General features: G+C 43.1%; 1 protein-coding gene across 1 annotated transcript in view; it reads left to right on the forward strand.

Moving 5' to 3' along the window:
* LOC124605307 overlaps positions 1 to 13000 on the forward strand; it is a 925143-nt gene extending 912143 nt beyond the window's left edge. Inside the window, exon 4 of the mRNA XM_047136889.1 lies at positions 12704 to 13000. Coding sequence (XP_046992845.1) covers positions 12704 to 12959 — 256 coding nt within the window. The 3' untranslated portion in view covers positions 12960 to 13000. The remainder of the gene's footprint in view (positions 1 to 12703) is intronic.
* The last annotated feature ends 14005 nt before the right edge of the window (positions 13001 to 27005 follow it).

Raw genomic sequence — 27005 nt, forward strand, 5'->3', positions numbered from 1 at the left:
TGCTGTATTTATTGGTGATGTGACGTTCGGGGCATGATTTAACAAGAAGTTATCCTCATCGAAAGTATGGCTAATGGCTGCGTTTATACAATGAGCAGCACAAGCAATCCTTTCGTGATTTTCCAAAGCCTTTACTACATTGGCACCCTGGTCGGAGACCAAAACAAAACTGTGCAATATGTCAGGCGAAATGTCCCAATAAGCCATCCTCTCTTCAATTTCTTTCATAATATTTACTCCCGTCTTCTTAACGTCCGGGAATTTTTTTGTAAATAAAACAATGTTCACAAGAGACTAATCTGTGTTAATGTAATGTGTTGTAAACGCCAAATAGTGCACCTGATTATGCGAATCAGACCACATATCAACTGTCGCAGCACATGTTTTATTAATAACTTCCGCAATAACAGAAGGCATTATGCTTTTCGTATTGCATCAGCTTATTCGTTGACATGTCTACTTATAGTAGAGGGATGTGACATGACATCTGCCACGTTAACTTCTCCATAATGCGCACCTAGATGTATTAATTCTTGGCCTAGTTCTCTGAAACCTTCACTAGAAACAGCATTAAAAGGTGTCATATCTTTAGCACACATTGCATCACGCGTTGCTGTAGTACTATTTTTTATTACTTCCGGTATCCCTGAAGGAGCTGTATCTTTGTGAGGTTTCTTACAACTATGTTTCTTTAAATGTGTGGAAAACAATAATGTGGAGTAGTTTATGCACGATACGTACTCAGTAGACGTACAGTTTTCGTCTACAACCAACAGAAATGTACTCCATACTTGCCTTTTTAGACCTTCCCGTTTTTTCAGTGTGTAAACATTGGTTTCAGTCTTACGTCTTACTGCACTGGCTTCCTAGCGCTGCATGATTACAGAGATAGACACACCACAAATGAGAAGCCCATACTGGCTGTAGTCTCACACGGATAATGACACATGTAATGTGTTTGAAGTTACGTGCCACGTATTCGGTCATGGCTTCTATGCTCGGTCACTAGAACTAGTGCGGGCAGCCTATCCAGTTAGGGTGTGCTCGCCCCATCTAGTATTTTACGCTCGCTTACTCGGTCACTCAGGACTCTACTGTAGATCACAGGCTCTCTCAGGGCCAGTAAATTGGCGAATCCGAGGTTAACTATTACGTCGAGCTCTCACAACAAAAGAGCATGTTGCAAACATAAGTAATCAAATTCAGATAACCAATCCTGATAGCTGATGAAGTGTTAGAGTCTGAATGACCGCAATTGCAGTTCAGTTAACACGTTGAATGCCAAGAGGTCACCGGTGACCATAGTAAAGGTTCACGCCATGTACCCGGCGGCGGCCAAAAGCTCCATTCCGTTTACTGTAGTATAGCGTGCGTTAATTTGTACTCTTTATTGAGTTGACGTCGGTGTACAGGAAACTAAGTAAAATATCTCGTTGGAGGATTTTATTTTATTTTCTGCGGCTTTCTGTTCAGCACAGTTTTTATTACTAATTCTTAGTATTTTCGTCATTGCTCTTCATTCACTATAAACTTGGCTCCTAAATTATTTGGTGTTAACCGCGAGTATTGCTTCATCGCATAATACGATACCTTACCGTCAACCAGTTGGACGGCACGACACTGTTAAAGTCGAAAAACGGCTGGTTTCACTGATGAATTATGTCGGATGTTGGAAGAAACAGATTTTGATGCTCGTGATCCAGCATTATCGGAGTGGAAGGTCCTTTATTTTACGAAAAACAAAAAAAAAGAGTGAATTCCTAAGGTACCAAACTGCTGAGGTCATCGATCGCTTGACTTGTATACTACTTAAACAAATTTAAACTGACTTATGCGAAGAACAACACACACACTCATGCCCAAGGGAGGACACTTACCTCCGGCGGGAGGGGCCGCGCAATCCGTGACATGGCGTCTCTAACCACGCGACCACTCCGCGCGGCTTTTATGTTATGCATTTTAGGTTTGAGCCGATCCTGATTTTATTCAAGGAGTTTACCGGTTCCAGTTTTGCTACATTGCTGAAGGTTTTTTTCTGTTTGTATTACAGTAACAGTGTCCCTGTGAATCGGATTTGTGCAGGGTTTGTAATTTATGGTTCAAATGGCTGTGAGCAATATGGGACTTAACATCTATGGTCATCAGTCCCCTAGAACTTAGAACTACTTAAACCTAACTAATCTAAGAACATCACACACAGCCATGCCCGAAGCAGGATTCGAACCTGCGACCGTAACAGTCGCGCGGCTCCGGACTGAGCGCCTAGAACCGCTAGACCACCGCGGCCGGCTGTAATTTATGGATATTACTTGTGCCCTCCTGATTTAATGTTTTTGTATTCTTTTTAATGCTTGGTGTTTTAGTTGAGACTTGTGGGGGCTACTGATTAAATTTCATTCACACAATGTTTTATAGAACTATCTCGGGTCAATTCCATCCAACTTAAAAAGATCAAGTAATATTTCTCTAAAGCTTATTTTTCACATTATTTTGTATGATTTTCTGGGCTACGGTTGTTAGAATTAGCTGACTAAACGTTTAGTGAGGATTGTGCTTTTTTCCTTCAGATCAGTCTGGAACCGCAAGACCGCTACGGTGGCAGGTTCGAATCCTGCCTCGGGCATGGATGTTTGTGATGTCCTTAGGTTAGTTAGGTTTAACTAGTTCTAAGTTCTAGGGGACTAACGACCTCAGCAGTTGAGTCCCATAGTGCTCAGAGCCATTTGAACCTTCAGATCTACTTTAGTAAGGCCTGTATCTAACCACTTCATTTGAGCCTTATTCAATGTATCTGAGGTAGAATCTCTATGTAATGTTAATATGATAAATCTCAACTGAAAGTTTCTCAATTTGCAAATGTTAAATCTTTTGTGCTTGTGTTCGTACATTCATTTTGGGTTGCTAAGCTTCGGGCGTTTAAAAGAAAAAACAATTATTTACAAGTTATTAAATAAAGTATTTTCTGTGGGAGGTGTTATGTTTTTGTGCCCTGGTACGTTACAACTCTTGGCTCCGGGCTTGTTAAAACATGTCAGAAAACTTTGGACACAAAGAACGCCTACGGGAAATGTAGGTTACACTCCCGATGGTGGAATTTGTGTAGCTACAAGCCGAAAATGTAAGGCTAGCAAAGACCAAAATGAATTCAGTAGTGAACTAACGTGGACAAGAGTAACATGGATGGCGGACTTAGATCAAAAACGTAGTGAGAAAATTAAATGCAGACCATATGGCTGGACAACATACTGGGACATCCTAAAACTGCACAGCACTCAAATTACACTCGAGTCTGCCATCCGTAAACGATATGCCTCCAGTTCATGCCTGACTCTCCTCCCTCCTGAACCCGTGGAACCGATGTTTCTGACGTGTACCTGCCGCACCCACCCATTTCCACGGCAGTCGTGAGGAGTCAGGCAAATCATGCACTTGCCAGGGAACTCGATTCGATATTATTGATCCCTTTTCCTTTCAGTGTGTTTTCTTGCTCATGTTTTTCGCGCACAACTATGTTTGGACCTTTTTTCAGATCTTAGAAATGAACATCTGGAGGCCTAAATCATCGTGTGTGGACGGTTACACTCTGCTTGTGTCGACAGAGCCGAGATGCAATAGAACGGCAGCGCGCAGTTGCATTTCAAAGTCTTCAGGGCACACACAAGTTATAATTTGTACGTAGCGATCGTCAGCTTGTGTTTCTAACCACGGGATGACCACTACAGGACAGTGTTTAATTGATTTGTGACTCACGATAGGGGTTGCACGTTCAAATGGTGGCGCTGTGATGTAGGCCAGATTGCGGGAGATTTTCTATGTTGACTGTACTTCTTGGTGTAAAGTGACGATTCACGCAAGTGAATGTTGAACCGACCGAGTGGCATACAGAAGCAGCGTTCACGGTTCGATATGCAGCCTGCAATATTGAAGTGTATTGGGAACGCAGGATTATTTTTAATTGTATATGAAGATGGTATCTCTTCTTTCGGACATGTCCGAAATAACAGATACCATTTTCATATATATATACAGGGTGAGTCACCTAACATTACCGCTGGATATATTTCGTAAACCACATCAAATACTGAAGAATCGATTCCACAGACCGAACGTGAGGAGAGGGGCTAGTGTAATTGATTAATACAAACCATAAAAAAATAAACGGAAGTATGTTTTTGAACACAAACCTACGTTTTTTTAAAATAGAACCCTGTTAGTTCTGTTAGCACATCTGAACATATAAACAAATACGTAATCAGTGCCGTTTGTTGCATTGTAAAATGTTAATTACATCCGGAGATATTGAAACCTAAAGTTGACGCTTGAGTACCACTCCTCCGCTGTTCGATCGTGTGTATCGGAGAGCACCGAATTACGCAGGGATCCAAAGGGAACGGTGATGGACCTAAGGTACAGAAGAGACTGGAACAGCACATTACATCCACATGCTAACACCTTTTTATTGGTCTTTTTCACTGACACACATGTACATTACCATGAGGGGTTAGGTACACGTACACACGTGGTTTCCGTTTTCAATTACGGAGTGGAATAGAGTGTGTCCCGACATGTCAGGCCAATAGATGTTCAATGTGGTGATCATCATTTGCTGCACACAATTGCAATCTCTGGCGTAATGAATGTCGTACACGCCGCAGTACATCTGGTGTAATGTCGCCGCAGGCTGCCACAATACGTTGTTTCATATCCTCTGGGGTTGTAGGCACATCACGGTGCACATTCTCCTTTAACGTACCCCACAGAAAGAAGTTGAGAGGTGTAAGATCAGGAGAACGGGCTGGCCAAATTATGCGTCCTCCACGTCCTATGAAACGCCCGTCGAACATCCTGTCAAGGGTCAGCCTAGTGTTAATTGCGGAATGTGCAGGTGCACCATCATGCTGATACCACATACGTCGACGCGTTTCCAGTGGGACATTTTCGAGCAACGTTGGCAGATCATTCTGTAGAAACGCGATGTATGTTGCAGCTGTTTGGGCCCCTGCAATGAAGTGAGGACCAATGAGATGGTCGCCAATGATTCCGCACCATACATTTACAGTCCACGGTCGCTGTCGCTCTACCCGTCTGAGCCAGCGAAGATTTTCCACGGACCAGTAATGCATGTTCCGTAGATTCACTGCCCCGTGGTTTGTGAAACCCATTTCATCGGTAAACAGGTAGAACTGCAACGCATTCTCTGTTAATGCCCATTGACAGAATTGCACTCGATGATTAAAGTCATCACCATGTAATTGCTGATGTAGCGACACATGAAACGGGTGAAAGCGGTGACGATGCAGTATGCGCATAACACTATTTTGACTCAGTCCACCGGCTCTCGCAATGTCCCGTGTACTCATGTGTGGGTTCAAGGCAACAGCAGCTAACACACCAACTGCACCCGCTTCTCCTGTGGCGGGCCTGTTACGGACCCGTTTGCGTGCTACGACCATATCTGTTGCATACAGTTGGCGGTAGATGTTTTGCAATGTGCGGCACGTTGGATACTCTCTGTCCGGGTACCGTTCTGCATACACCCTGCAGGCTTCAGCTGCATTTCGTCGACACTCGCCATAGATGAGTATCATCTCCGCCTTTTCAGAGTTAGAATACACCATGGTCACAGTTCTTACAACGCTACACTATCACAGACGTCTAGTAACACGGTGTATTACAGTTGGTCTGCATGCAGAATAACAATAGCAGCAAGCGCTATATGCGGACACTGCGACAGCTAGACCAAACCACAACAGTGCACTATAGCCACACTCGTCAACACAGTGGTCATCGTAAACATGTCCCTGCAGATACTGCTCGCCGACCGTGGCCCGTGTTTGTTACAACACGCAACTGAACGTCGGAGGTTTCAAGCGTCAACTTTAGGTTACAATATCTCCGGATGTAATTAACATTTTACAATGCAACAAACGGCACTGATTACGTATTTGTTTATATGTTCAGATGTGCTAACAAAACTAACGTGGTTCCATTTAAAAAAACGTAGGTTTGTGTTAAAAAACATACTTCCGTGCATTTTTGTATGGTTTGTATTAAACAATTACACTAGTCCCTCTCCTCACGTTCGGTCTGTGGAATCGGTTCGTCAGTATTTGATGTTGTTTACGAAATATATCCAGCGGTAACGTTAGGTGACTCACCCTATATATATATATATAAGGCTCACTTGCCATTTGACCATCTTCTTCTGTGCAGATGCACAAACAGTGCCCGAACTCTTACGGGAATCGGCAAAAAGCCTCGAGTAATGAGTATAATGGGCAGGGGCGCTATGAATATAGTTCGGGACAATAATTTGGGAATGTGGGTCTCACGGGAGGCGTGCCAGAGATAAGTCCCTGCAGTCGTATTATCCTCTGTGTCCTCGGTGGATCAGATGAATAGTGTGTCTGCCATGTAATATGAGTAATGATTGAGTACGTAGGTTAGGAGGTGTTACTCTGAAACGAAGAGGTAAATATCAGCCTTAATCTTTCTCGCATTGTTCTCGTGGTTCCTATGATATACAGAGGACACTAGCATCGGAATCGTGGTGTCTATGAAGTATGTAAGGCAATAGCAACAGGATCGTTGCACAATCTCCGTCGAATATTCATTCTCTGTAGCTACCTAACTGAACTTCATGAGAATACTGTCTTGCAGACATTCCCATTTAAATTCGTCGAACTTCTCCGTTACATGTAATATGAACTGTACCGAACTGTTTCGATGGTATTGACATGTCTCTGAATTAGTTACCATCACATGTGTTCTGTGAGGAACCCGAACGAAGGAGCAGTTGGTGGAAGTAGCGCATTTGTACGGTTTCCTTTAAAAATACACCGCACTTTCTCAGATCGCTTCTAACTGCTGTAGGTCTTCCATTAATCATCTGTAGCTCTAATGCACGTCTTGCTTTCTACGTAATGACGTTCTGTACCATTTCTCTTACATATTTAAGTGATATATTCCAGAAGCCGTACCATTACTTGTTAGAAGCTTGCGTCAGATTCCTGGTCTTTAATTTCATCATTACTGCACTTGAAGAACAAACACTGCTCTATCTCGCTCAAACTGAGGATACTTTTTTAAGAAGCTTTATTGAATGTCGCGATGCCAAACCACTTGCATTAAGCAATTATATTTTCCTCAGATCATTCGTGCTATTTTTGCCTAAATGACGAGGAACGAGTCAGGTTACAGTCTGTGAATGTATGACTTACCTGAGTATTGTTACATGGTGCCTTAAATTTAATAACAATGAATATAGTTTACTAAGAATGTAACTAATAATGTATATGGAAATTTTTAAAAATATTTTCCCTATATCAGTTAACACCAGTTTACAGTGAAATACTGGCTTTCGTGTTTGGGGCAGTTGCAAACGGCTGCTGGATGCACAGGAAGATGGCAGAAGAAGAGTGCCGGCCGGTGTGGCCGAGCGGTTCTAGGCGTTTCAGGCTGGAACCGCGTTAACGCTACGGTCGCAGGTTCGAATCCTGCCTCGGGCATGGATGTGTGTGATGTCCTTAGGTTAGTTAGGTTTAATTAGTTCTAAGTTCTAGGGGACAGATGACCTCAGATGTTAAGTCCCGTAGTGTTCAGAGCCATTTGAACCATTTTTTTTTTCAGAGGAAGGGTAAAAGTGGTCTGGAGTATTTTTGGTCTAGTGTGTCAGAAACGAAAAGTCTGATACAGTGTGTATTAGCAGCTTCGGGATTTAACCGTGTGACGTGGACGTCTTGTTGAGAAAACCATTAAAAACTGAATGTTGGTCAGCGACAGACAGAGTCATGTGGGATAGACCCGGAAAAAAATAAATGGATGAGATTCGAGAATGAACCTCGCAGGAAAATGTGAGCGGTTTTGAAAAAAGAAATGGTTCAAATGGCTCTGAGCACTATGGGACTTAACTGCTGAGGTCATCAGTCCCCTAGAACTTAGAACTACTTAAACCTAACCAACCTAAGGACATCACACACATCCATGCCCGAGGCAGGATTCGAACCTGCGGCCGTAGAGGTTGGGTGGTTCCAGAAGCGATTTTGAAACTTCCCGGCATGTTACTACTGCGTGTCGAACACGTTCTGGATCCCAGAACTTCTCCTTTCGAAAACAATGGCAGCATGTTCGTTCCCAGGGATTCCAACGTGACCTGGGGCACAGACGAAGATGACGGACTGTTCAGCTTGATGGAGGTCAGAGAGGAGATCCTGGATGGTCACAAGCATGTGTATCGAGGGTCGCACTGATCGATTGCCTGAAGACTGTTCACAGAGTCACTGACGATTGAGAATGTCTGGCTGATGCAAAACGAACGGGACTGAGTGCTCGAGCGATGGCCACCATTTTTGCAAAGAATATACTGAATCCAGTCGGTAGGGAGCAAAGTCCACTGTATCCTGCATGTGTGTGGGCCAAACTGGTTCGTATGTCGACCGTAAGGCTCCCAGCGTATTTACTTCTGAACCAGGATAAGCATCATGGATGGCGTGGAACAGGTGGCGACAAACCACGGGATCAACATAATCTTTAGGTCGAAAACATAGATTGAGGCAGATCTGAGGACGGGGTACACAACAGAGGGGGTATGCGATTGCTGCTGGCAAGAGGCGACAGTGTGGGATGGATTTCAGACGAGAGACACCGTATGAGAACTATGATTGTGACACCATTCCTGGGCCGCTGTTGTTGGAAACTTCTGGGCTATTGGTATAGTGTTATAATTGCGGAATCTTCCGATCCGATCTTTCGGTCTTCGTCTTGGCCATCCTTCCGGGAAGGGGTGCATGCTTACTGTCCAGTTACTTCCCGAAAAGAGGTCTCAGTAAGACGGCAGAACCGTCGAATCAGAAAATTCCTCAAGAATGACGTGATACAAATATTCAAGAACTTTTTAACATCATGACTCAGTTTGATGACGCCATACTTCTCACTGTGTCTGCAGCGCTAACATGCATATTCTCCTTCGTTGAAGGAAGCCAGCGATAGGGTTTCAGTTGTTGATAAGCACCCCTGATAGAGACACGAAGCTCAATTGACTGCTAGCGCCAGCCTGCTTTCGAAAGTGCCTCGACACGGTCGCTCTCAACGTGGGAGTCACATGTACTGCCAGACAGAAGGATAAACTTGTTATTTTCGTAAATAACAAGGTTATCATTCTGTCTCACAGTGCAGTTAAGCTTGGTGAATTTTTTTTTCAATCGGCAGTCTTCTAACTGGTTTGATGCGGTCTGCCCTGAATTCTTCTCCTGCGTTAAGAGAATCAGCTCAGAGTAGCACTTACATCTTACCTCCTCAAATATTTGCTGCATATATGTCTCTGTCTCTGACAGCCTTGGGAGAGCCAGTCCTGACAAAACTCTACCATCTGGTGAGCAAGATGTATGAGACAGGTGAAATACCCTCAAACTTCAAAAAGAATATAATAATTCCAATCCCAAAGAAAGCAGGTATTGAGAGACGTAAATATTACCGAACTATCAGTTTAATAAGTCACGGCTGCAAAATACTAACGCGAATTCTTTGCAGACGAATGGAAAAACTAGTAGAAGCCGACCTCGGGGAAGATCAGTTTGGATTCCGCAGCAATATTGGAACGCGTGATGCAATACTGACCTTAAGACTTATCTTAGAAGCTAGATTAAGGAAAGACAAACCTACATTTCTAGAATTTGTAAACCTAGACAAAGCTTTTGACAATGTTGTCTGGAATACTCTCTTTCAAATTCTGAAGGTGGCAGGGGTAAAATACAGGGAGCGAAAGGCTATTTACAATTTGTACAGAAACCATATGGCAGTTACAAGAGTCGGGGGACAGGAAAGGGAAGCAGTGGTTGGGAAGGGAGTGAGACAGGGTTGTTGCCTCTTCCCGATGTTATTCAATCTGTATATTGAACAAGCAGTAAAGGAAACAAAAGAAAAATTCTGAGTAGGTATTAAAATCCGTGGAGAAGAAATAAAAACTTTGAGGTTCGCCGATGACATTGTAATTCTGTCAGAGACAGCAAAGAACTTGGAAGAGCAGTTGAACGGAATGGATAGTGTATTGAAAGGAGGATATAAGATGAACATCAACAAAAGCACAACGTGAGTAATGGAATGTAGTCAAATTAAGTCGGGTGATGCTGAGGGAATTAAATTAGGAAATGAGACACTTAAAGTAGTAAAGGAGTTTTGCTATTTGGGGAGCAAAATAGCTGTTGATGGTCGAAGTAGAGAGGATATGAAATGTAGACTGGCAATGGCAAGGAAAGCGTTTCTGAAGAAGAGAAATTTGTTAACATCGACTATAGATTAAAGCGTCAGGAAGTCGTTTCTGAAAGTATTTGTTTGGAGTGTACCCATGTATGGAAGTGAAACATGGACGATAAACAGTTTATACAAGAAGAGAATAGAAGCTTTCGAAATGCGGTGTTACAGAAGAACGCTGAAAATTAGATGGGTAGATCACATAACTAATGAGGAGGTATTGAATGGGATTGGGGAGAAGGGAAGTTTGTGGCACAAGGCAAGTACGCGAAAGAACTTGCCGCCCTTCTAACAGCCGTGTACCGCAAGTCTCTAGAGGAACGGAAGGTTCCAAATGATTGGGAAAGAGCACAGGTAGTCCCAGTCTTCAAGAAGGGTCGTCGAGCAGATGCGCAAAACTATAGACCTATATCTCTGACGTCGATTTGTTGTAGAATTTTAGAACATGTTTTTTGCTCGAGTATCATGTCGTTTTTGGAAAGCCAGAATCTACTATGTAGGAATCAACATGGATTCCGGAAACAGCGATCGTGTGAGACCCAACTCGCTTTATTTGTTCATGAGACCCAGAAAATATTAGATACAGGCTCCCAGGTAGATGCTATTTTTCTTGACTTCCGGTAGGCGTTCGATACAGTTCCGCACTGTCGCCTGATAAACAAAGTAAGAGCCTACGGAATATCAGACCAGCTGTGTGGCTGGATTGAAGAGTTTTTAGCAAACAGAACACAGCATGTTGTTATCAATGGAGAGACGTCTACAGACGTTAAAGTAACCTCTGGCGTGCCACAGGGGAGTGTTATGGGACCATTGCTTTTCACAATATATATAAATGACTTAGTAGATAGTGTCGGAAGTTCCATGCGGCTTTTCGCGGATGATGCTGTGGTATACAGAGAAGTTGCTGCATTAGAAAATTGTAGCGAAATACAGGAAGATCTGCAGCGGATAGGCACTTGGTGCAGGGAGTGGCAACTGACCCTTAACATAGACAAATGTAATGTATTGCGAATACATAGAAAAAAGGATCCTTTATTGTATGATTATATGATAGCGGAACAAGCACTGGTAGCAGTTAATTCTGTAAAATATCTGGGAGTATGCGTGCGGAACGATTTGAAGTGGAATGATCATATAAAATTAATTGTTGGTAAGGCGGGTACCAGGTTGAGATTCATTGGGAGAGTCCTTAGAAAATGTAGTCCATCAACAAAGGAGCTGGCTTACAAAACACTCGTTCGACCTATACTTGAGTATTGCTCATCAGTGTGGGATCCGTACCAGATCGGGTCGACGGAGGAGATAGAGAAGATCCAAAGAAGAGCGGCGCGTTTTGTCACAGGATTATTTGGTAACGGTGATAGCGTTACGGAGATGTTTAACAAACTCAAGTGGCAGACTCTGCAAGAGAGGCGCTCTGCATCGCGGTGTAGCTTGCTCGCCAGGTTTCGAGAGGGTGCGTTTCTGGATGAGGTATCGAATATATTGCTTCCCCCTACTTATACCTCCCGAGGAGATCACGAATGTAAAATTAGAGAGATTAGAGCGCGCACGGAGGCTTTCAGACAGTCGTTCTTCCCGCGAACCATACGCGACTGGAAAAGGAAAGGGAGGTAATGACAGTGGCACGTAAAGTGCCCTCCGCCACACACCGTTGGGTGGCTTGCGGAGTATAAATGTAGATGTAGATGTAGATGTAGACTAGAAGGAGGGATCGATAGGTAGGACATGTTCCGAGGCATCAAGGGATCACTAATTTAGTACTGGAGGGCTGCGTGGCGGGTAAAAATTGTAGAGGGAGACCAAGAGATGAATACTCCAAGAAGATTCAGAAGGATGTAGGTTGCAGTAGGTACTGGGAAATGAAGAAGCATGCACAGGATAGAGTAGCATGGAGAGCTGCGTCAAACCAGTCTCAGGACTGAAGACCACAACAACATATATCTCTTTCTTCTCATACAGTTTTTTCCCTCGCCAACGTAGGTTTATAGTGATCAAATTGTCTCTGACTTAGCGCCACTTGAAGTTGTTTAAAATCTACGAGCCATTGTCAAATAGTGACTGCTGTATTGTTGCTACTGTCGCCCTTATAAAGCACCGTGACCGACTGTGACGTCAGTGGTGCCCAGTCCAGCGCCGTATAAGGTAATGTTTTGGTCACGAGACCGTCTTCTCCATTTCAAGCTTCCAATGCCCGTGTCCCAAGGCGTGCCTTGCAGCAGACCGCCGTCTTTATAGATAAGCAACTGTACCTTATAGGAATCGTCATCAGTGACGTCACAAGTGGTAGCGCCGCTATGGGAGTACTGCAGCAGCAACCAGACTACAGTCGCTACTTGATGATGGCGGTCGGTCGAAAGCTCGTTGTTTTTAAGCCGCATGACGCGGCCGGAGACACGAGATAATTTTTTCGCTGCTGCGTGCGTGCTGAGTGGTGACGGCGGCCGTGTTGCAGGATGGAGGTGCGGCAGGTGTGGGGCGCGTGCGCAGGCGTGGGCTCGCACTGGGCGCTGGGCGTGCTGCTGCTGCTGGGGCTGGCCGCCGAGGACTGGAGCGGGCCCGCCGCGCTGCTCTCGCTCGTGATCGCCTTCACCGTCGCCCTGCTCACCGGTAGGTCCACTGCACGCCTGCGTCGCCTCTGCGACTCATTCACGGTGGTTGCTGAACTCCTCCTGTTCGAAATGATTCGTGTTTTGTGTAGACATCTATAAGCCCACACTGAAAGCCTTACGTATTTATACAAGTGTTTAATCGGACATTTAAGTACTGTAACCTCGCATCAGAAAAAAATTTTGTATATCATTCACATTCAGTGTAACCTCCCAACAGTTTACTATTCCATAAACTCGCAATAAAAATGTAACTAACCTCCCAATAAAAAGGGGCTCATATATAACCTTTCAATAATTAACTAATTGTGAATCTAAACTGATAAATTTGGACGTCAGCAGAGCTGAGTCAAGACCCTGAAAGACCATACTGAATAAATTGAAAATTCTTACCTCAATGAAGTCGCCGGATAACGCGTATACAGGGTGAAAAGTATTTAAACCGCCAAACTCTGGGAGGCTGTAGCGGACATCAAAACAAATATTTTTCTCCAATGTCATTTTTTTCTATGAGAAGTATTTAAACCGGCAGAGGAAGATTTCTCTGGCGGCAGATTAATTAAACCAACAAACACTTTTCCAATTTTTTATGACCAAGAGACAACACATTAACACAACCCAATTTCAATTACAGTAGATTTTTAAAAATTCCTCCATTGACACATAAACAAAGGTTACACCGTCGGATCATGTTCTGTCTGACACGGGCAAAAACCCCAGGAGTATACTGAATTGTTCCTGCTGCTGCTACTATCCAAGCAACCAGATCCTCTTCTGATACAACAGAGGTTGCGTAAACAAGGTTGCGCATCTCTCCCCACGCAAAAATGTCCAGAGGGGACATATTGGGGATCGAGCAGGCCATGGTACAGGACCACCTCTACCAATCCACGTTTCTGGGAACCGTCGGTCCAGGAATCGACGCACACGACGACTGAAATATGCCGGCGCCCGTAATGTTGGAACCACATGCGTTGTCTTGTAGGGAGCCGGACATCTTCCAGCAATTCTGGCAATGCCCTGGCCAGAAACTTGTAATAGTGCCTGCCGTTTAATGGCCTAGGTAGCAGGTACGGCCCAATTAAACAGTCCCCAACAACACCGACCGACACATTATCGAAGAACCGCACTTGATGAGCGCTAGTAACTGTGGCATGTGGGTTATCCTCACTCCAAACATGCGAATTGTGCATGTTGAAGACTCCATGGCGCCAGAACGTTGCTTCATCGGTAAACAAAACAGAGGATGGAAATGTAGGATACGTTTCACACTGTTCCAGGTACCACTGCGAAAACTGTGCTCTTAGTGGATAATCAACTGGTTCCAGGTTTTGGACACGCTGTAAGTGAAATGGACGTAACAATTGCTCTCGAAGGACTGTTCTTAAATTCGTCTGAGTCGTCCTCATCTTACGTGCAATTGCACGAGCGCTAATTGAAGGATGCCGCTCCACATGCTGCAAGATAGCTTCCTCAAATTGCGGCTTTCTTACCGCGCGACGGCGTCCCTGTCCAGGTAATCTGCTAAATGATCCGGTCTCACGCAGACGTTGGTACACAGCAGCAAAGGTCGTATGATGCGGGATTCGGCGATTAGGATATCATTGTTGATAAACCCGCTGTGTAGATTGTCCGTTGTGGTGCACTACGTAGTACGCACCAACTATATCAGTGTACTCACTCCAGGTGTTTCGCTCCATTAGTAAACAGAGACAATGCACTACTACACTGCTGGACAGCAGTTGCCTACAACTGAAGAGCGTAATACACCCTCTAACACCTGAAGAGCGTAATACGGCCTCCACCGGTTTAAATAATCCTCATAGGAAAAAATGATATTAGGAAAAATATTTGTTTTGATGTCCCCTACAACCTCCCAGAGTTTGTCGGTTTAAATACTTTTCACCCTGTATGTCTGCTCCTATAAGAAATTTTTCTGGCACAGCCCAGTGCAATGCTGGCCGCTAGATTTTTCATGTATAAAAAGAAACAACTGATTTTTCTTTACGATAATCGGGATGACCATGGATTGCAGAAATTAGTAAATTCTTTAAATTCAGATGAATGATTGTCAAAAGTTAATTTTATAAAAAAGATTATTATTAAAAGATTTTTTTAAAACATTTACATGGGACTTGATATAACAATAGTACAAATTTTGTTGTAACAAAATACACATGCGCGCGGCTGCTTTTACCTTGCATTATATAGCTCAGGCGCCGCCATCGCTCCCCACGACCGGCCCAGCCAGCTCCATACACCAGACTGCTAGCTACTACTTACTCCTACTGACACTGCTCTTACTGCACCCAAAACTGCTCTCTGGTCAGAGATTCTCTTATAGCTTACATATCGCATGCAGCACGTGAACAATCCATCGAAATTACATCTGCTCGAGTGCGCGAGCAATAAATTCCTTAGTCATGGACCTCTTACAGTACTTTTAATGGCAAAAAGTGAAACTTTGTGCTTGATCTGGACTCGAGCCCGGATTTCCCGATTTAAGCGGGCTGTCACCTTAACCGCTTCAGGTATCCGACCGCGCTTCGCGTCTACCCCAAATTTTCAACTTGTCCCACACTACATACGAAGCTTCGCCTGTCCATTACCCTCATCGCTCACAACTTCATGCTGATGGCCACAAGAGGCAGGACGAAGAGCACATCTGCATTGAATGATCATTAATTGCCATCAAGGCGATATCCGTGCATATACACATGTCAGGAAGAACAGAGACTACCTTCACGACAATTAATGATCATTCAGTGCAGAAGCACTCTTCGTCCGACCTTTCGGGGGTATCAGCGTGGGGATGCGTGCAAAAATTAGAGTAATGGACCATACGATAGGTATGTCGTGTGAGACAAGTTGGGAATTTGGGTTAGACGGGAAGCGTGCTTGGATAGCCGAAGCGATTAAGGCGACCGCTCGGGTAAATCAAGAAATCCGGTTTCGATTGCTAGGCCGTCAAAAATTTCAACTTGTCACCACTGAATTTATTTTAGTGCCCGATCGTCACAGGACATAATTTGTAGAATGCCGATTTAAAAAAGAAATGTCGATTGGTACGATAGGACTAGCTGCAACCTAAGCTGAAGAGTGGAAGTGACTGGAGGTTGCAGTGGCGTATACCTATGTAACCGGAATATGCAATTTATTTACAAATGAAAGGCAAAAAAAATATTTTGGAACAGGTAACACAGTTGACTATAAACATGGAAGCTTAAAGTACACCTTTAACCAATACACAAGAACAGCAAATTTCAAGTCATGTATTCAGCAACAGCATAAAACGATTCCCAAATAATGCGGAACGACCAGAACCAGTCTCTGAATAATAAAAACCCAGACTGAGAGAACAGGATCTAGAAAGAAAAAGAACAATACCAATAATATAAAAACTACAGAATTCACTTACACTAGGCCTAACCAAATACTTAGAATTCAGAATGACTAAGTGAAACTTGGTCATAAATGATAAATCCTCGTGGTACAAGAGCAGTAAATTTAAGTATACCGGTAAAGATCAAATGCATAGAAAGATTTGTCGTGCTCGCAAGAATCACACAATGAAACAAGGAAATGAGCATCAGAATTAACTAATCTGTTCCCAGAACTACTTTATATTCCGGATGCAATTGTAGCTTCACTCAATACTGCTGCATGGACTGCACGTAATGTTATCCAGGAGATTGAAAAACGGGTGTAACCACATCACACACAAAATCAGTTAAAAGCTCTATAAGAACATGCACAATTTTGCATAGACCCGCTGCCCGTATATGCTACGTGGCAATAGTGCCTATTCTATTACCTGTAGGCAGACCGCCTGGTTGGCCGTGCGGTCTAACGCACGGCTTTCCGGGCTGGAAGGAGCGCCTGGTCCCCGTCACTAATCCACCCGGCGGATTTATGTCGAGGTCCGGTGAACCGGCCAGTCTGTGGATGGTTTTTAGGCGGTTTTCCATCTGCCTCGGTGAATGGGGCTGGTTCCCCTTATTCCGTCTCAGTTACACTATGTCGGTGATTGCTGCGCAAAGAAGTTCTCCACGTACGTGTACACCACCATTACTCTACTACGCAAACATGGGAGGCCCACCGGGGGCCGAATCGCACAATAACCCTGGGTTCGGTGTGGGGTGCCGGAGGCGTGAAGTGGACTGCGGTACTCGTCCTGGGTTTGTGGACCACTGCGGCTGCGGCGGGGACGGAGCCTCTCCGTCGTTTCTAGGTCCCGGTTAACATACAATAAATACAATACCTGTAGGTTCTTGCTCGTCCGTTTAGCAGGCAGACCTAGAAACAACTTGCACTGACCGTTCTGAAGTAATCTACACAATGAGCACACACAAAGCCCAAGACCCCGCCCCAGTCCGTGCTCTCCAGGAACAGCAATGAAGAGGCTTTCGGACATCGAGACTACCCCGGACGTCCCGTACGTCTAGCTCTCTGGACGGTGAGCTTGTATTGTCAGCTTCGAAACACCACTTAGATCATCAGGGGCCTCTCCAAGCCCTTGCTGCTGTATCGAACAACAACACATTCGCTTTGAGCGACAACGGGTTTTCGTTCGTTGTTTCTGAGTGGCGCTGGCCCGGCATTGCACTTGATACCAACGGCCTCTCGTAAAAGGCGATACAACTGCATCAGCCTTCGCGCCACGTGCTGAACGGCACGGATCTTGCTCTGTGCCGTGAATTCACGACAAAAAACGAAATAATTAAAAAAACGACAAAAATTGTGAGTAATCGAGTAACGGAGTGCTCAACTAATGTTAGTAGCTCCTGTGCAGATGAAGTGTGCCACAGAAAACATTTCAACTTGGATTTGAATATTTGGGAGTTATCACTTAGGTTTTTTTTTTCTCTAGTTCTGCTGGAAGTGCGTTGGAAGTGAAACCTCCTGAATAGCGCACACCTTTCTGCATAATGCTTGAGCAAAGATTATCCAAGTAGAAATCATTTTCCTATCAAATTCTCGCTGAATGAATGTTCTAGTTCCTGATGAATGAGTCAGTATTGTCTACAACAAATTCCGTTATGAAATATACGTACAGAGATGGCATAGTATTCAGAGACTTCTGTACAATGGCCTATACGACGTTCGTGGAGTGACATCACAGATCTGATCGCCCTTTACTGGAGTAAAAATATTTTTGGCTGCCGCAAAATGTAACGCCATGAGACATAATAAAGTAAGCGAAACACAAGTCTTCGCGTTTCAATCTCAGAGACAGTGGAGGTAATTCTTATCGAAGTTAGTATCATTCAGTTTATACACAAGATCTTGGACGTTGCAGTTACAAGAGAGTCTTCCATCTACCCTCACTACAAAACATCTAAAATTATCGACTATAATCACTATTTGACCCATATTGAGATAATAAAATTTCCCTTTCACAAGATTCCGAGTCAGAAACTGCATGTACTATGTCTGGTTGTAGTCATGCGATAATCTATTCTCTGAAAGCCACGTGCTAATATTACTCACTACCCTATTATCTACATCACTTATATTACGTTACTTATCTTTCACGATAACATTTGTGCTATTTCCAAAGAGAATTTCTTTTCAGTCGTCTGCCATGTTTATGTGCAGATCTTTGGTATATATCAAGTAAAAGTAAGGGACCTACAATAGAACATTGTGCCGGTTGCAAGACTGACAACTGTGCCTAGTGATACACACCGTGCTTTTAGCCCCTTATATTCCATAAGATTAGACTTTTGACCATGGTTACACCCTCAACTGTCTCTTAAGCAAAGAATGAGCAGTTTGCCATTTGGTTTACGAAATAAATTATCCCTGTCGCGAAAACCGTTCCCTTATTAGGCATATTACAACCTTGACAAGGCGACATTAAACCGATCTAAAAGCAAATCAAAATGTAAATGACTTAATTACAGACAACTGATGATGCTTTACTTCAACAAAGCGAAACGCGTCTGGTGATAAAAATGACGCATTTTTGTAGTTGCAACGACAGAACAAAAATAACTTCAAGGTATTAGAAAATGACTGTTTTTAGATTTGGTAACCATGTGCTCGTGAAATGTACCAGTATATCGAATAAATGATCCTCAATACCCAACTACTTTATAGGTTCCTGCAGTTACCACTTCCTCCAGTTACCTTTAACACGTCATCGTGATACTAGCTTCAATTCAGACAAAAAAATGAGTAGTTCGTTAGTTTAGACCTTAGACTTTAAAATTTTGCCCAATAGATTCCACAGTATCCCTGCAAGGATTCCTTTTCCATGCTGAAAAAATTACTTACCCAATTGCTAAAAGACGCATAAAAAAAAGTTCATTTCTGTGTCATTAAAACAAGAAAGATTACAAGATAATGGACGTAAGCTCTTTGGTCGTTTGGATATATGGTCTTCTGTAACCAAAGTCGAGTAAAAAATATAGCATTCTCATTTACACTGTTTTGTTTCGTCGCACAGGTTTGATGGTATTTACGAAAACTCGAAGTCCGCAACTGCTGAGTTGTAGCAGACAAAGTCCACGATCACTCGAGGCGAAGGTCCAAACAGCTACTCTCTGAATGATGTGAAACATAAATTTAACTGGATCAAAATTACGGAACTAATTACCAGACTAAATATTTACAAGCAAGATCACTCGTTACCGAGATGAACGCAAAGATAACTTATACGCCATAAAATAGAATGAGTTTTTAAACAAAGAGGGAACATGATTATAGGGGGACAGGAAAGTGGCAGGCTGGATTGAGGCGTGAGCGAACGTTGTACTTCGACATTTCTATTTCATAAAAGTTTCATGCAATTAAAACAAAAGAACAGCTATTATACAAAAGCTCAAGTCAATAAAAACAACTTATTATCCATGGATCACGCATGGTAGTTCAAGCTTGAGTGCTAAAGATTTTTATGACCAAATTAGTTCTCCAAAACTCATTTAAACATTAATTACTCTACGATACCTCTCCTTGGAAGATCCATGACAAACTTAAATAAAAAATATCTACCCTGCCGATCAAGGTGGCGCAGTGGTTAATGCATTGGACTCGCATTCGGGAGGACGACGGTTCAAATCCGTGTCTGGCCATCCTGATTTAGGTTTTCCGTGATTTCCCTAAATCACTTCACGTAAGTGCGGGGATGGTTCCTTTGAACAGGCACGGCCGACTTCCTTCTGCGTCCTTCCCTAATTCGATGGGACAGATCACTCACTGTTTGATCCCCTCTAATTTGGCACATCACTCAAGGCATAAAATGGACGTAACAACCGTTAGGATTAACTGTAAGTAGTGTAATGAATGAAATCATTACTTTGTTACTTGAACAAGACTCCTTCGGCTATAGTTTTAACTTATCAATTACATTATGACTGCGAACGCAACTGAACCTCTTGCCACAGTTACAGATCAGGAAGATTGAAATGATAAACTCACTCAGCTTTGCCAACAAGGAATAATTATACAAACAATCCTTGCATAACACCACAGTAATGCCGCACGGCCGTACTCAGCGGCACAAAGACAAGATGGCGGTCAAGTGAGTTCGGTGCAAAAATTTCTGGTATCATAGCATCCGAAATATAATGATCTACCAGAACATTATGGCCGCCGCCCACTGTGATACAAAAGCGCCCGATGGTACTGCGGGCCCATAACACGGCAAGTAAACCATATAAATAAACGGAACAGAGGTGAATAGGGGGTCTAAATAGTAACTGTATGGGGCAGCAAATGGTGTCACTGGCACAAGCACTTTGGGAAACGCCAAAGTATTGCGGACTGGAACCCGGAGACTAACATCTAGAGAACAGTGTAGCTGGGCGGTGGCGTGCTGAAGTCGTGAGCATCCCTGGAAAGTGGTTGAAGAACAGTGAAATCACGAATAGGCGACAAGGTGTTGGACGTCTACATCACGTCCACGTCACAGAACATGAGACAGCGATTATGCCGATCTGTGGCAGATCTTCCGACATATTACAATACGTTGGTGGCTCATAGGGTATTTGACTGTTTTCTGAAAATTGTCTTAAATGATTAAATATGTCATTTTATGCTCCTAACATGCTTTCTTCCCTCTTGATTTTCAGTGTTCTTTTATAAAAAGGGAAATGAATTTCAAACCATCTGAACGTCCGCTAAAACGCTCCTTTCGACTCATGTGATACATGTGACGTCACTGGATAGCTAACTGCTCCTTCTATCATAATGCTAATTCATAGTGGTGCTATGTTTTGGAATTTACGTTTCGGAAAATTGGTTACAAGTAGTGTGTAGTAACATACTGTACAAACACATCTACAAAAACTCCGAAAAGTTGTTTTCGGGTGTTCCAGAGAATGAGAAGATGCGTAAAAAGTGGTTACACTGTACCGGCAAATTGCCACCATATTGACGCACAAATTCATTACCTTAATTAAAATACACGTTGCACTGTGAAGTTAATAATAATTTACCTCCGAGATTTGCATTCCCACTGTTACAAGAAAGTATAGCATCATGCAACTAAATTAATTTCTTAGTGAAAATTGTTGTTTTACCCAACTTCGACACTGGCACGGTAGGCCAGCGTGTTCGGTCAGAGGGTTAGCTGCTATCTGTAATTAAAAAAACTGAGTAAATTGCTCAGCGATGAATTTGAACGGGTGTCATGGGACGTCCGCCCCGAACAAATGCAACGAACAATAACTAACAAAATGAGATCAACAACAAAAAAGTTGTTAGAGCGGTAGACTCTCGAACTTTGTAATGTGATGTCAATAGATCGGTGGTTCGAATCCAACTACAAAGACTATTTTAACTTATTTGTAAAAGGACTTGACAGTCCTCTGGTATGAAAACCAAGTCACAACTACAAAACTTCACCACACCGATAGGAAACAGAATGTTACTGTGTTGCTGTTTACATGCGCTTTCATTTGCAATCGCTCTTCACACACGTCACGTTCAAAAAGAGATTTTACAGTTAATGTGACCACACAATTTTTACTTTATTACAAACAATGTATTTTTTCTCTTTGTCTGACCACCTAGGATCCTTATTGTTTATACTTTTGAAGTTTCGTGCTCTTGCATAAACATGAAGTAAGTCTGCTTCAGACACTGAGGTTAATTTACTTACAAACACCACAGCCGTTACCCGCATATTGTACATGCCTTAAATCTTTCCGTATAGAGAACCTCATCGCCCTACATCTCGTTGTGCTGTGGGCGTATGGCGATATCTTCATTAGTAGAAATGCTTTCCAAAAAAGCGAATTGTTTGTTCGCCCAGTAAATGCATTTATCCTCTGGTGTACATTTCTAAGACTAAGGTTAATGTGAAGCTATGTATAATACATCGCACCACCGAAACAACTACTACAATCAGTTGTTGCTAACATTATTTTCGTATTTCGTATAAAGCTTTCAAAAATATGTGATTCTTTCATGATTCGAACATGTGATCACTTTATTCTCCGTCAGATGCGCTACCCGTTGCTCCACCGAGCATCTGCTCACAGTTGTATTTCGGCTGCGTGTCTTCTATTAAGGAAATCAGCACTAAGAACTGCTAACAAGGGAACCTCCCCATCGCACCCCCCTCAGATTTGGTTATAAGTTGGCACAGTGGATAGGCCTTGATAAACTGAACACAGATCAATTGAGAAAACAGGAAGAAGTTGTGTGGAACTGTGAAAAAATAAACAAAATATACAAACTGAGTAGTCCATGGGTCACATAAGCTTCATAATGGACATTGTGAGCTTAGGAGCGCCGTGGTCACGTGGTAGCGTGAGCAGCTGCAGAACGAGAGGTCCTTGGTTCCAGTCTTCCCTCGACTGAAAATTTTACTTTCTTTATTTTTGTATGGTTATTATCTGTCCGTTCGTTCATTGACATCTCTGTTCACTGTAATAAGTTTAGTGTCTGTGTTTTGCGACCGCATCGCAAAACCGTGCGATTAGTAGACGAAAGGACGTGCCTCTCCTATGGGAACAGATAACATTTGATCGCAAGGTCATAGGTCAACCGATTCCTCCACAGGAAAACACATCTGATATATTCTATACGACACTGGTGACGGCATGTGCGTCACATGACAGGAATATGTTGTCGGCCCACCTAACTTGTACACTTGGCGAATGGGTAAAAAGATTCTTCTACCTTGCCCGATTTAGGTTTTCTTGTGGATGTGATAATCACTCCCAAAAAAAGTGATGAAAACATAAGAGTTTGTCACATAAACTGAAAATAACAAATTAAACATTTCATTCGATGGCAGATTTGAACCAAGGACCTTTCGTTCCGCAGCTGCTCACGTTACCATTGGACTACTCAGTTTGTATATTTTGCTTATTTTTTCACAGTTCCACACAACTTCTTCCTGTTTTCGCAATTGATCTGTGTTCAGTTTTTCAAGGCCTATCCACTGTGCCAACTTATAACTAAATCTGAGGGGGCTGCGATGGGGAGGTTCCCTTGTAAGAACAATTTTATTGTGCTGTGGGTCGTAACTCATGAGTGACAGCCAACAATAAAGTTACAATATAAGTACCGATTTGTAAAAGTTCTAGAATTCCTTATTTTTAAGCGAGTTTAATGACGTTTCAGAGAGAGGAGAGCAATGAATGTCTGTAGTTTCCCATATCGCAGCCCTAAATGGGTGGTGCATTAAGGCATCAAATTCCGATAGGTTTCCAATATCAGAGTTCACAAAATTCCTTTTGAGTTGTAGCGTTTTCCATCACAAAATAGTTAAACTTTTTGCAGAAAAAGTATGTGAAAACCTCAAAACCTCGGCCAACACTCATATAATACACGTAGAGCGTCGTCTTAATCCTAGTCTATGACGTCACCATAGCTTCAGCCAGTAACAGAGCGTTTTCAATCATGTGACCAAATCTTGATATTTAATTATTTTTAAGTATAATTACATAAAAATAACAGATGTTTAGTGAGAATATTGACGTAAATACTATTTGAATATTATAATAACAATCATCCAAACCATATTTTTAGCACAGGAAACAGCCGATTGTTTTGGAACACACCATTCGCCCGCCGCACTTTGTTGGACATGGTGCTGCGTGTAGCGACGCACCATTTTTTCTCTTTACACATTGTCTCTGTTTCACAGGACTTAAAGTATTCTAGGAGCAACACCTGTATGCGCGATGCCTTACAGGAATATTGTCCGTTAATTCAATTTTATACTCTGCTCCTTTAACTTCACCTAATCTGTCTGCATATCCTTAAATCGGAACATCGGTATCGACTGAAATACCAACTTCATTTCGAACCTCTGGCCTTCGAATCAGCACGTATTTACAAACCTCAGGGACTCTCTGTCGTGCAGACTCAAACTAAAACTTTCTCTCACGGCATTAAGGGACTAACCCAACCTGAAAGATGAAGTCAGAACCTATAAAGGCTGACAAAAACGAACTACGTGCCACCTTCACTAAAAAAAGAGTGTCCTCGCAGAATCATCAGAAAGACTCATAAATTGTTCCGAAAATCAGCATCTCTGCGGAAATGGCCAGTTCTGAGACTCAGCCCAGCCAGAAAATTCCGGGTGTTTACACCACTCACGACAAATGGACGCCGAAACTTCCGTTTCGAGAAGGCAACAAAACGGCTCGTTATTTATAGTCGAACATGCACCGATAAGCCAAAACATTTTGACAAATTCCCACGGCGACGCTGGATACCGCCTTGTAGCTTCGGTGTCACCTGACACGGTAACAAAACTCTTAAGCGGAGCAGAAACGGATGAGGGACCACCCTAGCTAAGATATGGGCTCCAAATTCGGAAATCCATTGAGACAAGCGACTTTGACAGTGAACAGTTTATTATTACACAGAACCTGTAAACGCGTATGTCGAAAACTGCGAGGCTGGTCGAATGTTCACTTGTTACTGTCGTGGGCGTCTACGGAAAGAGATTGAAGGACAGTGAAAGTATCACTAGGCGCTAAGTGGTTGGACGTCCGCGACTCTTCACAGAATGTGAGGTGTGGAAGCTCGTCTGCTCTGTAAAGCAGGATAACTGGTGACCTGTGGCATCTCTGCGGAAAGGGCACAATGCCGTACATTGCTGAACACGGAGCTCCGTAGCAGACCACCCCTACGTCTCCACATGTTAACCCAATAACGTAGTCGATTACGGTTGTAGTGGGCACGGGACCACAGGGATTCGACCATCGATCAATGACAACGTGTCGGCTCTACAGGTGAATCACATTTTTGCTACAATAGGTCGATGGTTGTCTCCACGAACGCCGTCATCGGGATGAGGGGCAGCTCGAAACGTGCGTCGCGTCGTGGACGCACTGGTGGGGGCATTATTATGTTATGGGAGACATTCTCCTGCTCTTGCATGGGACCTTTGTTAGGAATCAAAGACACGCTGACAGCTTGCTCCCCTTCAAGCTTGATGTCCCCTTCGACGGCAATGTCATCTTTCAGCACCATAATGATCCGCGTCTCGCAGCCACAAACGCACTACAGTGATTTGAGGAGCATTATAGTCAACTCAGCTCCCCTGATGTAAAACCTATAGAACCCATCTGGGTTGCTATTGGGCGCCATAACAACGTCCACAAATCAGCCGTCCGTTATTTACGCGAACTGCATGACCTGTGTGTAGACATCTAATGCCACATACTGAAACATCCCCTTTGAACAATTATACATGAATGTGCTTAAACCAACACACAATATTTTTAGCGCAACGCAATCTGACTTTCAAAAATCCCTACAAAAAAATGGCCCTGACTAACATTAACCTATACGTTTCACAAATCACGTACCTCACAAAAATCTTCGTTACTCGAACTACTGCAATACAGCGAGCGCCACTACTGCCAGCTAAATTAAAGATTCAAACTACTGAAGGCACTAACTGCTGATAGGCACAGTTAGCAAAACAAAGATTTTGATAGAGAACAAACAATGTATTTACCTTAATATTGTTCAAAAGTCATATTATATATATCAGTTCATGACATCCAGTCTTACAAATTTACTCTTTCTTAATGAGACACGTCCAGATCGTCCGCTCTCAAAATTCCGCCATCTCTCTCCCCACATCCACCACTGCTGGCGGCTCACCTCCAACTGCGCAACGCTGCGCGCTGTTAACATCCAGCTGCCCAACACTACAATGGCAGAGAACAATGCAAACTAGCCACAGACTGCACACAGCACAGGCAGTGATTTTCACACAGAGCGCTACGTGGCGTTACCAATAAGAAAACCTACTTACAATACCTCCTCCTACTTACAATACCTCCTCCTTCCAACTAACCGACGGATCCAAAATATGCAGTACCAGTGATATATTTCGTTCCAGAGACGGATAAACAAGCTATTAAGCAGGTGGTCGTAACTTTTTGTCTCATCAGTGTATAAAGATGACTCAACTGCTACGAATAGCAATAATCCGTTTGCAAAGGGGCCTTCTTCGTAATCCACTTTTAATAACCTACTGCCTAAGCTTGCCCACGCCGGCCGTTGTAGCCGAGCGGTTCTAGGCGCTTCAATCCAGAACCGCGCTGCTGCTACGGTTGCAGGTCCGAATCCTACCTCGGGCATGGATGAGTGTGATGTCCTTAGGTTAGTTAGGTTTAAGTAGTTCTAAGTCTAGGGGACTGATGACCTCAGATGTTAAGTCCCATAGTGTCTAGAGCCATTTCTGATTATATTTGTGAAATAAGGATTCACTAATCTTGGAGTAAGCTGTAGAAAGCAGGGCCCATAAGTAAAACCTGATATCATGATGCCAAATATTTATTCAAATTCAAAACCTACATGGAACCTTATTGCAATTTGACTTATGGAAAACAAAAAAAGAACCAACAAAAACATCGAATACTAACAAGAAATTCTGAAGTTAATTACATAGGATTTCGATTGACATCGTTAGGAAGATTGAAACAAGAACAGAATCAGAGTTCCTCATCTGTGCAACCCGTATTTCCAAATTAACAAGAGAAAATGTTAATACATAGAACTGATACTATGCTGATGTGTCGATTATCAGAAGAGTTGAAACTAAGCTGCATGAACTCCGCATCTGAGATGCACGAACATCCAGATAAATTCGAGCTGTTCGGAGTATGAATTCTGTTGTATGGAACCATCTGCTATTGCGGAAAGCGATACTTGTATCTTCAAACT

The sequence above is a fragment of the Schistocerca americana genome, chromosome 3 (assembly GCF_021461395.2).
Source record: "Schistocerca americana isolate TAMUIC-IGC-003095 chromosome 3, iqSchAmer2.1, whole genome shotgun sequence".
Classification (NCBI taxonomy): domain Eukaryota; kingdom Metazoa; phylum Arthropoda; class Insecta; order Orthoptera; family Acrididae; genus Schistocerca; species Schistocerca americana.